At 39.8% G+C, this 19,342-nt stretch overlaps 1 protein-coding gene across 1 annotated transcript in view; it reads left to right on the forward strand.

Moving 5' to 3' along the window:
- Positions 1-19,342, forward strand: part of X11L (amyloid-beta A4 precursor protein-binding family A member X11L) — a 572,323-nt gene that overhangs the window by 545,147 nt on the left and 7,834 nt on the right. Inside the window, exons 17-19 of the mRNA XM_080270416.1 lie at positions 12,232-12,318; positions 13,442-13,603; positions 14,207-14,389. Of these exons, the coding sequence (XP_080126542.1) occupies positions 12,232-12,318; positions 13,442-13,603; positions 14,207-14,389 (432 nt within the window). The remainder of the gene's footprint in view (positions 1-12,231; positions 12,319-13,441; positions 13,604-14,206; positions 14,390-19,342) is intronic.

Here is a 19,342-nt window from a genome sequence, read left to right on the forward strand (position 1 = left end):
CAAAAAGTACTCAGAAAATTGTTTGTTTTATTATTATTATTACCTTTTTTGCTTTTATGTGAGGTGTGATTTTCTTTCAGAGTGATGCAGTAATATGATACTTATTGTACATTTTCACAAGCATATGTTATATATTTGACGAGAGGGAGAGAGAACTAGAGTACTTAAGTGTGTACATAATTGTGTGTGGGTAGGCTTGTTTATGTAGAGTATAGAAACAGGCTTGGAAGTATTGTCATCTCCAGTATTTTTATAATTTTTAACTATGAACACATGTTTTTACTTCATTCTTGCTCTTGCTGGGTTTTGTTATTCAGGAGAGGCTGTAAATACTGGAGGGGGTAAATACAGCCTTCATTAACTCCTTTACTTCGCTGCTTTCCCGGCCTGAATAAAATATTGGAGTCTAGCGAGAATGAAGTAAAGATATTGTATTAAAGGAGGTAATAGATGCAGCAGTCTTATTGAGCAAACAGACTTTTTTGAGCTATAAGTCAAGTGTTGGTAATGAGGCCCAGTGGAGTGTGCTTTGGTGTACTAACCTTATGTGCATTTGATTACATAGGCTCTTGGGTTGTATTTTTGTTGGCCTAGGATGCTGTAACACCTCTTCCTTAGTGGTTTATTTTGCACACTACACCTTAATGTTTTGTGTATAAACTGTTGACATGAGGCTAGAGAGGGATGCCTTCATGTGGTGGCACTGATATAACCAAGCAGCTCCACTGTCTGGTTATACAAATGTCCCCCAACTCCTTTCATTTTGCAGATGGCCCATTGCTATCTGTCTATTGCCAGACGCCTCAGTCCCATAAGGGGTGGCCTTAAACAAATCACCTCCATGTTTTCCTGTCCCCCGCCTTTTTGCTGCCCCACTCCCAGCTCACATCCCCCTCTCTCACTATGCCTCTCCACTCCATTCCTCCAGCTCATCCCTGGCCTCCCCCTCCCTCTCCCCCCATTGCAACAAGTGGAAATAATGAATGGGAGAGAGGGGCAGGTTAGATCTTGAATTCTTTATTGTCTTTATGGTTTCAGGCTACTCAGAACCCAGTCTAGTTCTGTGTAGCCCAAAATGTTGGAGAAGATACAGAATTCAAGCTCTAGCCTGTGTCTTTCCTACCCAACATTTCCTCTTCTTTCCCCCCAAAAGGAGGATGGTGAGCTGGAGGAGGAGGGGATGTTCAGCCTGTAGTACACTGGGTTCACTTTGGAAAACCTTGGGCTGCTAGTACTGCCAATACAGATATTTTATTTTTAATTTTTCTTGGAAGGAACAATCTTCGGTCTTCTGGCCTTCAGTTCCATCTTTCTTGCACACAAAAAGAGAGAGAGACTTAAGGTGTAGTATGCAAAATAAATCACTAAGCAAGAGGTGCTGAGACTCCTTCTATGCCACGTACAATACACTGCAATGCCGTGTGTACAAAACCATGCTACTCTACACTGCTGTTTTACCCTAGATTAGACTTCAACACAGAGGCCCTTTATTCTCAGCAGGTAAGGAGGCTTCCTAACACATCTTCCATACTGGTTTATTTTGCTTCTTACACTTTATTACCCCTTTCTGTGATACACAAGTCCTTCCAATATCACCACACTCTGCATAAATAATGTAGAAAAGGCTATTAACCTTCTTGTTACTGGACAACGCAGGCTGCGTCCAAGCGCGGACAAGTACTCAGGATGTGGGCCGGCTCGGCCTTGGCTGAGTGTTGGGAGAACCCCCCATGTTTCCGCGCTCACGGTACTTCTTAAACATTTTATCCTCACGCCCTTAGTTTTGTTTCTATCTCCATGATTTTTTATTCCTTGTAATCTTGAATAGTTGTACTTGCTTATGGTGTTGATGATGAAAATGATTGGCGAAAATAAATTATGCAGTTTTTTCTTTCCTTCTTATTTTGTCATAGAACTTTATATTTTATGGTAATTGTTACTGAGAAAGAGTTTTAGGAAATTTCATTAGCTACATTTTGGTGCATAAACATTTACTGCAGGACAGTTCGGGTTGGTTTTACGTACCACAAAAGGAAATTATCTTAAGGTCGCACTGCAGTGCAGGAGTGCTGTTTCGCTAAATAATTTTTTCTTCTGCCTTTATTTATGCCTCTACCTACCTGATTTTTTATTCACGTAATCTCAAATAGTTGTACTTGCTTATGGCATTGATAAAAACGTTTGGCGAATATAAATTATGGTCTAATTTACGATGTTTTTTCTTTCCATAAAGCAAAAAAATCAAGGGGCGATTTTGTTCGACGCACCTCGCGTCATCCAGTAACGAGCGGGTGAGATTAGGTTCGACGCAGCCTGCATCATTCAGTAATGAGCGGGTGACTTTTGCACTGCTACCCTAAGTATTGAAAGGGTTAGCCAGCCATGTCCAGAAATAAATTACTAAGGAAGGGGCATTAGGGATACTGCATAAGTAACGTACAAAAGGATATCAACTAGCCATATCCAAAACTAAATAGCTAAGCAATAGGCATTAGGGATACTGCACTTTGTATAGATAACATACAAAGGTATATTAGCCAGCCATACTCAAAAATAAATCACTAAGGAAGAGGTGTTGGGGAGCTTTCATAACCAGTGGGAATACAGGCCAGGGTACACACAAGTATGACTAACATAACCTTGCTTACAGTTGGTGTGGATATAGTTTTGTACTGTACATCATATCGGTATTATCATTTTTTCTTGCTAGCCTGATTAGTGCATATCCTTCAGTGAGCAGACAGCATGAATTCCGAGGCTAGATTCTTGTGAGCTTGGGAGGGTCTAGCACTTCTTCATGACTAGTATATTTCCACATACAGACTCCTTCACAACATGGAAAAGATGACCTCTAATGTCCATGTCACTCTCCCTACCATCAGGCTACCATCTCTTCATCTCATCCCTCTATCTTATCCTGTGCCTCCCCTCCTCATCCCTCTGTCTTATCCTTGGTCTCCCCATCCACCTCACTCACATACACTCTTCCAGTCAGTCCCTCATTCTCTATCCATTCCACATGACCAAACCATCCCAAGTATTTCCCCTAACACTTTCAGTCATTACATGAACATAGATAACACAAGAAAATATTTAACCAGATATAAACACTCTTCCAGTCAGTCTTTCATTCTCGATCCTCTTCACATGGCCAAACCATTTTAAGAAGTATTTCCTTTAATGCTGTCAGTCGCATCCACATCAACACAGTAACATAGAAGAAAATATTAACGAGACATACACACACTTCCTCACGCTTTAAATCACATCCTCATCTTAAATAACATATGAGAATATATACCTTTCCTCAACCCTCCATCTCTTTCTTGGTTTCCCCTCTCCATATCACTCACACACTCCTTCAGCCAGTCCCTCATTCTCCCTGCTTTCCACTTGACCGATGATCTTAATTCCCCTAACACTTTCTGTAACATCCACATCAACATAAATAACACGAGAAAATATAAACATGCAGAAATAAAATGCAAGAACCAGTAAACATGCTACATACAGAAATGAACTAGTGAGGAAGAGATGCAACAAATCCATCTAAGCTCACTAGAATCTGGCCACCAAAATTGTTGTCAGGATTGAGATACCTATCTTCTGGTCTGTCTATACTCAGTGGTGTGTTGCAGGCTGTGTGTATGGTATAGCCTGTAGTGTGTTTTTATATTTATATTATTTTTAACCTCTGTGGTGCTATGAGATCTGTTTTTATTGTTGCTGTATACCAGATGGGCTTATTCTGCTACTCTCCTTCAGTTTTATCATTATAATTTTTGTAAAAGCCACTACAAAGGGATTCTATCCAGCTTGAGAGATTTATTTTTGAAGAGGCTAGTTGAAGGATAAATTCAGTCTCCTCAGCTTGAAAAGTCTCTCCTGAGTTGAATATCTTTCCTTGCAGGAATGGGTAAGGGAGACCTCTTACAGTTAAAGGATTAGTACCTGGTAAATCTTCATTAGCACTTGTGTGGATGCACTGAGTTACTTTGCTCAAGCAATCACAAAACAGCTTTACTCAGCTGAGGAAAATGTTGGTACACAATGGTTGCAAGCTGTCATCATTGTTTGGAATGCTTAGATTTTTCTGACCTGAATCAAAGTTGATATTAGCCATGATAAAGTACACAAGTGCATCCATGGAAATGAAATGTCACCAGAAACATGTTCACTATGAGGGGGCCTCTTCGATAAAAAGAACCGAATCAGACCACCTGGTTTTGGCAAGAATAAAGTAGACAACATAGGCCTGTATTTTCATAACATTAGAAGCTCTTCCAGTATCTCTTCCATACTACTATATTTTTGCCTAAGGGGCATTATTATTCTTTCATTACATTTATGTAGGGTATGTCAGTATTTCCAACACATTAGACCCAGAGAGAGAATAGTAGTAATGCATGTAATATGCAAAATAATTCTCTTGTACATTAATTATACAGTCTGTATCACTAAAAAATGCATAAGGGATACACAGGAGAACAATAAATTGTAATATGGAGTTATTATCTTACATACTATTTATGTACTCTAGATCAGTATTGCAAACACACAAAAGACATACAAAAGAAGAGTAATTTTGTATATAATAGGCACGTTAATTCTCTTATATGTAACTTGTACCATCTGTCTCAGCATTACAAGCACATAAAAAACATACAGGAGAATATTAACGTGCAAAAATAATTCGCTAGGGAAGAGATACCAGCAGGCCTCCTAAGTTTAAGAAAATATGGGCCACGTGTTACGGAGGTTAACATTTACTAACCCAGTGAGTGGCATATAATAACCTAAATGTGCACTAACCTCTGATATTTGTTTCCCTTTCCCCCCTATGGCTGCTGCGGTTTGTAGGCATTGGTAAGTGGCTGTTAGTTGCAAGTTCTTCTCGTGTCTGTTGCAAACATCTTGCTTGTTGCAGGTTCTCGCGTCATTTTTCCAAGATTCTCGCTTGCTGGGTCTTGATGATTCTCCTTTTGTCTTTACTTGTTCTCCATCTGTTTTTAGTTGTTCTCTGTCTGTCAGGTCATGATTTATTTCTTCCTGGAACAGATACAGTATTCGTACAGAGAAGCAGCTCCCTTGGTGATATGGTACTTATTGTTGATCTCAATATTAGAGATAAAGTTGTGCAATATTTTTTTTTATTGGTGTTTGAATGATAGATGACTGTACTTGATTTGAACATTAGGTGCATTTTTTTGATATACAGTACCTGAATTGTAATACTTATTGAAGGAAATTTACTCACATATTGAGCTTGTGTTTAATGAAACTTATGCTGTTAACTGCCTTCACGTAAGAGGGAGGGGGGAGGGAACTGTACCTAATTTTTAAAAAGAATTTGAAATTACTCCCCTACATGTTACCTTTCACCTGGGCAGCTGCTACTGTATATATTGATGGCCATTTTTGGTTGCCGATCAGTGTTCTGTGCATGATGTTGCATGTGGAAAATGTTACAGTACTTACATTTTTCTGTAGTATATGGTATGCTTTGCTGCAGTGTGGAAACCGAAAATTATTTCTTGTTGGATTTATTACTACAGCACATTTTTTCTAACCACAAAGATACCCAACCTCTTTCAGCTCAGTTTGATCTTCGACTGTACTCAGATTGGAGGGTAATTTGACTAGTAACTAAGGAAACTCCCTGCACTGTTGTTTGCAGATGATGCTGTATTGTTAAGTGAAGAAGAAGGGGAACTGCAGGGCTTAGTGCATGAGTTTGGGAGAGTGTGTGTAAGAAACGGAATCTAAAGGCGAACGTAGGGAAGTAATATTATCGTCTTTGGGAGAAGTGAAGTCAGTGAATGTACAGTGAGGTTGGATGAGGAGGAAGTGGAAAATGGGAGTGTGTTTAAGTACTTGGGTAGGGTGATGAGTTAGGATAGAAGTCTAGAGGGTGAAGTGCTTAATGAAAGGGTACAACAAGGAGGAAGGGTTGTTGGTTCCTTGAAAGCAGTGATGAGAAACAGGGAAGTGAGCATGGAAGTAAAAAAGTCACTGCATGAGAGTATTGTGATACCAACTGTAACGTATGGAAGTGAAGTTTCGACCTTGTTGGAGGGACACAAGTCAAGAGTGAGAGCAATGGAAATGAGTTGTTTGAGAGGAGCATGTGGAGTCACATGGAGAGACAGATTGACAATTGAGGATGTGAAGGAGTACAGTGGTGTGGATGTGATAGAAAGCATTAGGAGAAATACATTGAGGTGGTTTGGCTATGTGTAGAGGATGGAGAGTGAGAGACTGACAAGGAAAGTGTATGTGAGTCAGGAAGAGAGAGAGGGGGAGGCAAAGGATGATATGGAGTGGAGAAGTATATGAGAAAGGGGGGTGTGAGCTGGGGTTGGGGCAGTGAAATGGTGGGTGGGTGACATGGAGGCGATTTGTTTGTGGCCATCCCTTATGGGATTGAGGCGTCTGGCAATGGATAGATTGATAGTACTTGAAACTGTGTGTGATTAACGGGTTTCATACATTATGTTGGAATTTGTTGCTAATTACTACTACAACATATAGTGTTAAATTGTGGGAGTTGACCAGTTTTCTCAGGTGAAGACAAACTGGCTAGAGAGTAGTTTCATCAATATGCAGTAGTTATTAATTTTAACCATACAGGCAAACCCTGATTTATGATACCCTTAGATGCCATACCCCGGAGTAGTCATGGGGGTTGAAATACCACCCTACCCCACTTATCGCAGGCCTACCTCCGGTTTTGCGATGGGTTTTGATTATTATTATTTTTACTGATTTTGATATTTTAAACAAATTTTGTGTTTAGGTCGATTTATAAATGTTTTTAAACTTAGATGAATGAGTTTTAGTCATAGGTGGAGTGAACACTGTTATTTGAGGTACGGATTCTCGCCCATCAGGTGAGGTACAAAACAGTGTGGTCAACCAGGCAACTCAACAAAGACTATTTCGTGTTTGACCATTAAACATCAGATCTATCCGCATAGTAATAATTTAAAATAAATTTTTATTATGAAAGCCTTAAAGAGTAAATATTTCATGCATTGATGAAAACTGTGACATCAATAAATTTGTGTTTACTTTCGGGCTGTTCAAGGAAAAGCGCTTTGAAAATACAAAGGAATTTCTAAATAAATGTTGCAAAATATGAGAGAAGAAAATAAAGGAGCTCAGCAACCAGAACAGTAGCTAAAATGACAAAAAGAGGGATCGTTTAAAAGGCTTTCCCGATCGTATCATCAATTGCATTCCCCGTCAAAACATCAACAATTCGCACCTTGGACAATTTTGCATCATTCATACAATATTGTTATGTATAATAGACATTTATTTAATTGTCCCAGGACTGTCTGATGGTGAGATTGTATACATTGCTGCTGCTTCTCCACCGAGTTTGTATACGAGTGGGAGATCATATCCTCCAGTGACCTTGGCTGGGTACTAGTGAGACAGGCACTGGTTTTAGGCTTAGGTTGGCTTCTTTTTCAACTATTAGGCCATTCAGATTGGCTTTAAACTTTTTTTTGGACTCATTTGAGTGGGTTTAGGACTTGGTTGGGGGGGAGGGGAATCCGAGGCTCTAGAATTCATCCCTATACATGTTAAATCAACCCCGAGATACGATACCCCACCTAGCGATGGGTTTTTATTTAACCAATTGCATTGTTAAACCAGGGTATGCCCGTGTATGGTTACCAGGTTTCATGCAGTACATTTAAAATTGCCGCTCATTTACTACTGCATATTTGTTCATTTTTTCCCACAAATTTTTAGTAGTTGTGGTGAATGCTAGCAAAAGTAAGGAACACCATTGAATGTATTTTGCAGCTAAAGAATGATGAATTTAGTCTTGAAGTTTTGTGACTTTGTCTCTGGAAAGAATTTAGTTAACAGTTTATCTGCTTTACTGAAAGAAAAAAGGAAAGGAAGAGAAAATGAGAGGAGCTCCTTTGGTGAAATGTAGTGTTGTTTTTGTGGCCCCAGGCGTATCTCAGTGTGACTCCAGTAGACTACAGGCTGAAATTGCCCTTTTAATGCAGTCCACCATCCTCCTGTCAGGCCAGAGCCACCTGTTGTATCAGTGCCACATCATGAAAGCATCCCTCACCATCACTAAAATGTGTTGAGTAGAGTTTTATTGTGGCTGAATCATCTCAACTGCAAAATAGGCTACCATGGCATAGTTGACTAGTTCATACCCATCACATCTCCTTCAAACATTCAGTGTGGGACTTTACAGTAGATGTGATTTCTTTAACCTCTCTCTCTTGTGATTCAATCCAGGCTGCATGCATCTGCATTTTCTTTGAGCAAAGTATATCATCATCATTATTATCCCAGCCTCTGTTCCCACCCAAGGATGAGATTAAGTAGGTTCCAGAGAGGGGGGGAGGGGGGAAGAAAGAAAGAAAAAGAAAACCAAAATAAGCAAGAACTGTCATAGCATGCCTAGTTACAGTAAATGGTCCACACTCATTCAGTAACTATTCAAGCCCAGGAATTCTGATTCATTGTCATAAGCATAATTATTTACATATAAGTTGCATGTACCTTATGTTAACTATCAGCCATAGGCAGTCCAGTAACTTTCACATCACTGGGTATCATTCTGTACCAGAGCCTTTTCATGCGCTGTTTTCCTGTCAGTTTTTATTGTATGAAAAGAAATTAAATACAGTAATAGTCAAAGGACAAGAAGCAGGTTGAAGGAAAGTGTGTATTGGCACTGTTTATGACATCGAGCCGTCAGTATATTAAAATAGTTAAACATGGAATATCCATACTAAGTTACTGACTACAATATACCAGTGTTCTTGTATCCCCTTCAGTACTGGAGGGGGGGAAATTATTTAGTGCACACTTTTGCAGTCTGTGATTTATGTAAGTGGCGATCTGATGGTGTATGTTTTAGGTGGATCATATTCTTATCTGTATTCATTTAGGTCAGAATTGTTACAGGATTAATTACAAGACAGTCTTTGTTTTTTTTTCCCAATTGTGGCTTAATTATCTTGCTATCTGTCTGTCTATCTATAGCCCGACGCCCTAATCCCACAAAGGGTGGCCGCAGACAAAACGCCTCCAAGTTGCTCTGTCACCCACCATTTGACTACCCTCCCTCATATACCTCTCAACTCCATCCCTCCACCTCATCCTTGGTCTACCCCTCCCTCTCCCTCCCTCCACCTCACCTACATACACCCTCTTAGTCAGTCATTCATTCTCCATTCTCTCCACATGCCCAAACCACCTCAGTGTATTTCTCCTAATCTTCTCAACCACATCCACATCTACCCCACAACGTTCCTTCACTTCTTCATTCGTCTTGCAACCTATGTAATTATTGGACTTGGCAACTTTGTGGATAATGAAATGCATTAGACATTGCAACCTTTTGGACTTCAGTAATAGACGTGGCAGCTAAATTGGAAAGACGTAAAAAATTTTCCCACACGTACACAGTGAAACAACATAAGATAATTGTGAAAATTTTAGAGCTCTGTGGTGTTGGGAGGATTGCTTTTGACATAGTTTAAGTATGGAGAGTGAGAGACTGACTAGGAGAGTGAATGCAAGTGAGGTGGAGAGAGAGAGCAAGGATTATGTTGAAGGACAGGCTTGTGTAGTGAATGGAAATTGAGAGATTGACAGGAGAGTGTGAGTTAGATGAAGTGGGAGAGGGAGATCAAAAATGAGATGGAAGGACAGTAGAGAGTTTTTTTTTTTTTTTTTTTTTTTTTTTTTTTATGCGAGGAAGAAGGAACCAAAGGCCATGAGAAGGGTGACGAGTGGAGAGGGGACACCTGATTGCAGAGGAAAAGATGGCATGGGGCAGTTTGTTTATGGCCGCCACTTCTAGAGTTAAGGCATCTTGCTGTAGATAGAGGGAGAGTCACACAGACGTTATCGTGATATTGGAAGGAAGATTTTGACTCTATTGCCAGATTAGTTACCCTGTTGTGTGTCGGGGGGTTCATATATTGAATGTATCTCGATTTTTGTGTGTTGCTGGTGTGAGATTGTTGACATTTTAAGTGCCATAAAGTGTCTCCAGTGAATCCTTAATCCCTCCTCAAAAATGATGCCATGTTCATTGTAAGAAGACTGTCTTTGTGTGGATTGCCTTAGCTCAAGAACAACCACTCAGACTTTGTATTAAAAACATCCTACATTAACTGCTTCACCCCAATATGGTTACTTTCATATCTGATGACTTCCTTTCCGTCGGGAGAGGGGTGTACTGTAGGACAGCCTAATGTTAAAGTAATAGGTGACTTGGAGGTGATTCAGTTTTGGCTCTCCTCCTAGGATTATGGCATTTGACTATACAGTAAATAAGTACTGTAGATTGAAAAACGTACAAAGACACGAACCCATTTTATAAGGGGTCTTCGGACTAAACAATATCATGGGGCAGCAGCTGAGGGGGAAGGGGGGAATGCAAAATTCGTATGGCCATTCCATCCTTCTGCCATCAATCCCTTTAAAAAATCCACGCTATTTGTATTCTTTAAAGGGACTTTTGTCATAATTTTAAGCGCCCAAATTTATTCCAGTTCACACAGTTGTCTAGCATCTCTCGAGGGGGACTTTTAATGCTTTACATTTTGTCGCATATATCATACTTACGCATAAAACTGCTTCCAGTTATTTGGTACACATGTATCCCTGTGTCTGTTTCCTGCTGTAGATATAAATTTATCTTAATTATTGACACACATGTTCCCCCCATGTCTGTTTCTGCTGTAGACATAAAAACATGCATAATTATTTTCAGCACTTGTAGTCTCGTGTCCTTCTCAATTGTTGATGCACATTTAACCCTGTGTCCATTTCCTGCCATAGATGTAAAATACTTCATTATTGATGCACTTATAGCCTGTGTTTGTTGCGATATTGATGCACACGTAGTTGTAACCCCCGTACATGCCACAGTATGCAGTATAGTAGCAAACAGTGCACCTGTCCTGGAAATGTGACGCTCTGTATATTATGTACATTGAGAATCATATTTATCAAAAGTTCTTCCCCTGTCATAGCTGGCTACGTGTGTGATTTCCTTCCTCGTTCTTCAGGACTAACTAAATGAACTTCCAACCACTGTTTTATGTGGTGCATTTAACCAGCAGCAACCAAAGCATTTCCGAATGTTTGTACCTTTAACGGCATGGGGAGGAACATTGATAATTGTACTATCCTCTGGCACCGTATATTAGTGGGCTGTCTTGTTATATACACCCTTTTGTAATGTACAGTAGGAATGTTATGTTATTCGTGGGAAGATGTTATGCTTTGTGCTTCAGGGTTGTTCAGTTTTTGTAGATATTGTTCAGTCTGTTGTTAATTTCAGGGTTATGCAGTATTTGTTACGATTGCAGAATTTTGAGTTGACATATTGTTCACTGAAATCCATTGCACATTAAATCGTCAGCTTCAAAATGTAATACTGTACTCAATTTTTGAACAACTGAACAGTCATTCTTTGAGTTTTTTACAAATTTGAAGAAGCAAGAAAGTTTTTTAATACTAATTTGAAAAAGTAGGAAGGTCCATCGTTGGAAATTTTTCTTTTTCATCTGTACAGTTTCGTCATGTACCAAGTATGTCATGTTTCATTATACTTGTGAGGCGATGAACCATTTTTGTGTCATGTAAGTAAAATTGAATTGGCCTTCGTATACTTGCTTGAAAAATATGAATTGTTTAGAATTTAACCCGTTCCATTTATTTTTACTATTTCTTCACTGTTTATCTAAGCTCTGGATTGATATTTTGAAATGAAGGGGTTTGTTACAGCCTTCATTAAGCCTGTCAGTACTACAGGTCTTTACTAAGCTAAATAAATCATCTGGTGGTGGTGGTAGCAAGAATGAAATGAAGAAAATGTGGGATTGAAAGAGCTAACTTCACTTCAAATACGTGCCTTTAAATTTCTTCTCATGACCGCCAGACGATTTTTATTCCAATTAGAAATGATCTGGTATGGTGATGAGGTTAATTAAGGCTTTTTTAAATGCAAGGAAGAAGGAACCAAAGACCAGAAGTCCATAAAATTGTTCCCTTCAAGAAAAAATACAAACAAAACGAGCCAATTTCAGTCCATCCAGTCAAAAAAGTCACTCTGGATTGGATTAAAGTGATATGACAGTAGGAAGAATAAAGTAACATTGTGTTGAGATGGAAGGGGTTACGAGGATATAATTTTCTGTGTTCATGTGTTCACTGTGTCACTTTACACAGGCCCCAGATGGCGAATCACAACCAAGCACGGAAGTCGACCTCTTCATCTCCACGGAAAAAATCATGGTGCTCAACACAGACCTTAAAGTAAGTACTGTCAATGTAGATGGAGGAATTGTGAAGATGCAGAGAATTGTTGTTTATTGAGGGATGAGAGAATGACTAGGAGAGTGTGAGTGAGGTGAAGGGGAAAAAAAAATGGTGCTCAACACAGTCCTTGAAGTAAGTAATGTACAGTAGATGGAGGAATTGTGAAAATGCATAGATTTGCTTATTGAGGGATGAGAGACTGACTAGGAGAGCAAGTAAGGTGGAGTGGGGGAGGAGTTGTGGTACTTAACACACCTGTAAGTAATACAGATTGAGGAATTGTGAAGACATAGAATTGTTTGTTGGGGGTTGAGAGACTGACTGGGAGGGGGGGAATCATCCTCAACACTGACATTAAACTTAACAATACAGGTTGAAATATTATACGGTAGTTCTTTTGTATATTGGGAAGGTACAGTGAAAGACCAGTCCATCTGCCTCTCCTACCCCTTCTCTCATTTGCTGGATTCATAGCTGCATAAACGATGTAGTGGGCAAAAGTACAGAATTAACCACAGGTGGGGGATATATGCAACTTAGTCCATTCTGTCATATTTAAGTGTCTGTTAATTCAGGATAAATATACACTACCCACATCCAGTTTGTTTTATAAATTGGATGTGGGTAGTGTTAGTGATGCTTGAGATGAAAATGGAACAATAGTCGACAAAGCCAGTGTTCCCTTGGTTCCGCTAAATGTTTTCCTTTTATCTTGTTCCTTTCTGACTTTGTCCGTACTGTTTCCCTTAATATATAGCAAGAAGTTGTCCTTATATCATGCTCCCATCTAACCACATCCTTACTTTTGCCTTAATAAATAGCAAGAACCAGCCAATAAAATCTGTCCTATACTTAGTCTTACAGGAGATATGATGGACCATGCTCTTTGTGCTTTGTCTAACCTTGTCCTTATATCTTGTTCCCTTCTGTCCACATCCTTACGGTTCCCCTTAATAAACAGCAAGAACAGACCTTTAAAATGTGTCCTCTACTTTGCCTTACAGGGCATAATGATGGACCGTGCTGTTTGTACCTTGTCTACCCTTGTCCTTATGTCTTGTTCCCTTCTGACATTAGCAAGAACAGACCCTTAAAATGTGTCCTAAACTTTGCCTTACAGGAGATAATGATGGACCATGCCCTTCGTACCATCTCCTACATTGCGGACATTGGGGACCTGGTGGTGTTAATGGCGCGGCGTAGAGTCCTGCCCACAGACGATGCCACCACTGCTATACAGAAGACACCCAAGATGATCTGCCACGTGTTTGAGAGTGATGAGGTGAGGACAGAGAATCACAGCATCATAAGTTCTGTGTATGAAAATTTGGTGATATGCCTTGTAGTGGAAAGTGATGAGGTGAAAAGAATGATAGTGATGTTTAGATATGGGAATTGAGATGGTAGTCTATCTTCTTTTAGCATGTGTGTTTGTGAGTTCTCAGTTGGAGTGAGGATAGAGTTGGTAGTCTGTTTTAGTGTGTGTGTGTGTGTGTGGTGTTGGGGGGAGGGTAGAGATCGTAGTCTTTATCATCTTCTAGTGTGTGCATGTGTGCGTTGGAGGGAGGGTAGCTTGATGGTGGATAACAGGATGTCATGAGGCAATTTATTTGTGGCAGCCACCTAAGGAATTAAGGCATATGGCATCATACATAGATAGTGTATTTGTCTTTATGTTTATCTGTCTATCTATCTATAGCCAGATGTTCTAATCCCACGAGGGGTGGTCGTATATCTGAGTTAGTTGTTTTACGGGGAGGGGCACTAATAGACAGACGACGACCCCTTTTACAAGATTATGGCTTCTGGCTGTTGATAGATAGACATATACATTATCTATAGTGTATATGTGCTTATCATAATCTCTACACATTTCCTCTTGCAGGCCCAATTCATTGCTCAAAGCATCGGTCAGGCATTCCAAGTAGCGTACCTTGAATTCCTTAAGGCTAATGGCATAGAGGATCACAGTTTTGTCAAGGAGATGGACTACCAGGAGGTCCTCAACTCACAGGAGATATTTGGTGATGAGCTGCAGATGTTTGCCAAGAAGGAGCTGCAAAAGGAGGTAAGCAGGAGAGTTGCTGCTGTTCATTGAGAGGCTGCTTTTGTGGTGTCTTTGGGTCCAGATTCTCACTGACTAATGTAGCCTCATAGCACCTCTTCCTTATCAGTACATATCTCTATCTACCTCTCTGTCTGTTGTCAAAAGTCCTAATTCCATAAGGAGTTGGCATACAGACGTTCCCTCCACAATGCCCTGTCCACTGCTATTTGGCTGCCTCCCTCCAACTCACCCTCTTCTGTCATATATTTCTCCATCTCATCCTTGGTTCTCCTCGCTCCACCTCTCCCTGTCCACCTCACTCATACACTCTTCTAGCCTGTATCTCATTTCCTGTCTTCCCCACATATACCTCATGTGTTAGTACTGGTATATTCGTGTTGGATACTCATACAAAATGCCAATATAAAAAAATCTATAAATGGCTTAATATTGAGATCAGATACATAAAGTAACTTACTAAGGATGAGGTGCTAAGGTGTCTGCTAACTTCATGGGAATGTGGACCTTGATGCAATAAGGTATACCTTGATGTGTGACAGCATCTTTGGTGTATAGTGTTATGTTACCTTTGAACCCACCATCTCCATCTGTGCTGATACGGACACACCGTGTCTTAAGAAGTGAATATTCTGCACAAAGTAAGCCTAAGCAGTGTGCTGTAAATGAGGGGCTCTGTGAAGTAACTGTATCTTTCATATCATTTATAAAGGCTCCTGCATGCATCAGCCTTGGCCATGTAATGGTGGCTCTTCTTGCTGCCCAATCACTGGCTGCCTTCCTATTCAGTCCCTTAGCCAGTTAAACCAAGAAAATTGTGGTTGTGGTATTTATTTATTTACATGTACCCGTGGCACCTTTGAGTCCCCTCCCCATGTGTTCCAAATTCCATATTTGTTGTTTCATTTGCTTTGTTTATAAAGGCTCCAACATGCTTTCATGTGCTGGCCTGAATATCTGATGGTGGCTTTCTACACTGTTTGATCTCTAGCAGCCTCTCTGTTCAGTCCCTTAACCATGGAGTCACACCCATGGAGTTCCTCAAACATCATCTCTGCTCCCCACCTGCCGCACAAAGGGTCACTCTGTAGGTGAATGCAGTGGCCTGGAATTACCCAGAAGTAAACTAATCGCTTAATTCCCTTCCTCCCCAATATCCCATAAGGTAAATGCAGCGGCCTATAAATGCCCCCAAATCAGTTAAACACTTAACTTTGCTTGGTAGATATTTTTATCCTTTTGTAGCTCATGTCCCTTATCTTATTGGCAGATTAAGACAGTACTGCAGCTGTACATCACATCCTTTTCATAGCACTACTTTTTACTAGCAGTGATGGTGTCAAATTCTTGTTAGAGCTTAGCATTGAGGATGGAGAGATGGGAATTTTTGGCTGAGGTGAGGTAGACAGAGCATAGCATATATGGTGTGATTAGTACTACACTCATAACTAAATGATGCTGTCACATTGGAGAGAGATCAGAATCCAAAGAGTGCTGTAATGGTGAGGGAGTCTTTCCTTAAAATATGTCCCTAATATTTTTCACGTCTTTGTTGGGGGTCGGGAATTATGTTTGATCCATCCCCTTCACTGCTATGATGCTCTTTTTATTTTCATCTTCCTGCCACCAGATTGCTTTATTTTATCCAGTGTAGGGGAACATTGGTAATGAATGGGTAACTTGATATTGCTGGTGAGGGATGCCTTCATGTGGTGGTGCTGATATAACCAGGAGGCGGAGCTTTGCAATTATACAGTCATCTCTCAGCTCGCTCCCTGTTTCCTGTAAGAAGGATGCAGACGATAAAGTTCTGCCTGCAGTGCACTGGGTTCACCTGTCAGATTAACTTGGGGCCACAACAGTCCTATTACTACAAGAACCCTCCTCAGTTCTGCATAAAATTGTCTGCCTGTAGTAAGGGAATATCAAGTAAGATCAAAGAGAGCACAAGAAGGTGAAGTTGAATGAAGTATAAAATGCATTTAAATTATTGTACAGAACAGGTTAAAAAAGAATGAACACTCGAGCCATAATTATAATACTGTACATTACTTGATGGTAATGAAGTTTGACACATGTTATGAAAAAATGGTCATCTCAAAGCATATCCTGCACTTATTATTGAGGAAGAACAAGATATAGTATTTAGGAAAGCAACTACTGTAGAGTACTGTTTTAAAAAACTGTATGTGCTAAGGTATCATGCACTGGGGAGATCCTGAGATAAATTGGCTGGTGGTAGCAAGCATGAAAGAAGGCATCAGGTTGAAGGGTTGTGTCTTGGCACATGTTAGGTAGGTAATAGGATAATGATGGTGAGAGTATTTGCCTCATCACTGCTTTTCCAAATAAACAGCTTCCTGCTACTGTGCTGTGCCAAGCAAAGTACAGTACTGAAATTACTTCCTTTAGTCATATAAACCCTTTGAATTGTTACAGCACAGTATTTTGCTGTATTTTATGATTATGAAATCCAAACACAGCTTGTTTTTGTGAATATTACACAAATCATACCCAACTTAACCCAGCTGTGAAAGTCACATAGTTATTATTACTTGTTATGGACAAAAAATTGTAGTAATTTATTGCATCTCAGAGAAAAGATTTTACACTTGCTATATCTGATTGTAAGTAATCTTGAGGTAAGTTTGGAGGAGGAGATAGTTTCTTGCATCATCTGTACTGTAATACTAATTGGAACCAGGAAAACATTATTGTTTGTATTTTGGTGAAAAATTTAGGGTGCTGCATTCATAATAGGTAGAAGTCCTTGGTCAGTCAGCTTCACATATCACAGACAGTTTTAAGGCTTAACTACAGTGATGCATTTTTATATATTATTTTCTCCAGTCCATGGACTTGTATTCTCGTGTGGAGAAGAAGCTCCCGAACACCTTTTCCTAGGCAATTTATTTTGCTTATTACATCTTACTTATTTTGTTGCCATACTTTGCATAAATAATGTGCAAACGGAACTGGCCATATCCAGAAATGATCAAGGAAGAGGTGTTAGGGAACTTAAGTAGCATACACAAGGAACCAGCCATATCCATAAATAAATCACAAAGGAAGAGTTAACAGGGAGCCTCTTTACCTGACGAGAATACAAGCCAAGGTGCTGTTATACAGTTTAAGGGAAGATGTTAGGATTGGATGGATTAGATATGGCCTTCATTAACCCCATCATTAATAGACAGAGGTTCATCTTTCACAGAATGGTCTGGTGATAGCCTGGTTAAAATGAAATATGGTATATCATTGTACTGAAGGGGTTACAGCCAACTGCTGTATGTGCTGGCAGTGTAATGGTGCTGAATGAGTAGATTTTTTTACACTAAGGATGCCATTGATGATTAACACAATTTGGGATTCTGAGGTTCCAAGGTATATGACAAGAAATTACTAGCAAGTGCAGGGTTGATAGCTAATGATGACTAGTGTGATTGGTACCTACTGACTGCATTATCATGCAAGCCATGAACTGCTGTATGCACATGTATGACGAGGTGTTTGAGCATTTTATTAACCGTTGGGTGATGGGAAGTTCCCCTGTTGCTCATAATTTGTTTGACATGAGCGAGAGAAAAATATGTAAGAGTTCATATGTCATTTAAATGTTAATTGAAGTAGTTATATACCATTGGATGACAGGATGCTTTCCTGCTTTGATTTCAACGATCTGTCATTAGTCAGAATAAAATCTATTATCAGCCAGTATTTAAAAGTTAAGTACAGAAGAACAGGTTGGTACAGTAATTGGGTTACTCACCAGCATTTGTCAAAACCTAATCAAACCTAATGCTTAACCTGACCCAACCTAAATTGTTGAGTAGCAGCAAGAGTTAAATTTTAAAAAATTGTACTAGAATTGAAGGGGCTATATACTGGACTGTGGTAGTCTAGCCTCAGGCCCCAACACCTCAAAGAAGGTAGTATGGGATTGGCTGTTGGTATCTTACCCTTTGCTGTCAGCCAGATATTTATTTCAGATAACAGATAGAATCAAAGAATCTTGAAAATATTAGTATACAGAATAGCCTGCATAATATATGCCCAACTTCAGGTGGTTATTTCTGGGGTAATTTTTAGGAACAAATTTTGTGTCATCATGGGTCTGTCATCAGCAGCGATGGGCGTACAGTTACTGAGGACCTGTGGATGAAGAATTAGGGGCACCAGTTTTGCACATAAGGACCTCAGTAATTGTGCCTCTTTTCTGCCTGTCTATCTATAGCCAGATGCCATAAACCCATAAGGGGTGGCCACAAACAAATTACCTCCATGTCACCCTGTCCCTTGCCATGTTTCTGCCCTCCCGCCTGCTTACACCTCCCTTGCTGATATACCTCTCCACTCCATCCCTCCATCTCATTACCTCTGTTAAGATTGAAAAACAAATTCTGGGATAACCTCCTGAAGTACATGTTTCATAGGATTCCCTGTGTGTGTTCAGCTTGCATTTGTCATAGGTTGTAATGTTGGCTTTCATCCTGGAGGTACAGTAGTAATAATAAGTATAGCAGATGGTCCATTACGACAAGTGGAAGTGGTGGGTGAGAGAGACAGGTTAGAGCTGGAATTCTCTATTTTCTCAGACATTTCAGGCTGCACAGAACCCATCTTTGGAGAGACTGAAGATGGGTTCTGTGTAACCGGAAACATTAGAGACAATAAAAAATTCTTCTAACTTGTGTCTCTTGCCCACCCAACAATGAGTATAATCATTTTACATTAACTTGGCCCAGATTTTCATCCCTTTGCCGTTTACTTCACCTAACTCATTGGCACAGTTAAGAAATGCTGTGGCTTAACATCCTTTCCATAGTACCTCTTTGTAACTAGCTTTATATTCTGTTGTTTAATCTGATGTTGCAGTTCTGAATTCAAGATGGAGGGATGATAATTTAGGTCAAGTTAAGAGTTAAAAGGGTACATAGTCAGGTTCCTTTACCATAG

Source organism: Coenobita brevimanus, chromosome 40 (assembly GCF_032717465.1).
Source record: "Coenobita brevimanus isolate Jiangsu-jjx chromosome 40, ASM3271746v2, whole genome shotgun sequence".
Classification (NCBI taxonomy): domain Eukaryota; kingdom Metazoa; phylum Arthropoda; class Malacostraca; order Decapoda; family Coenobitidae; genus Coenobita; species Coenobita brevimanus.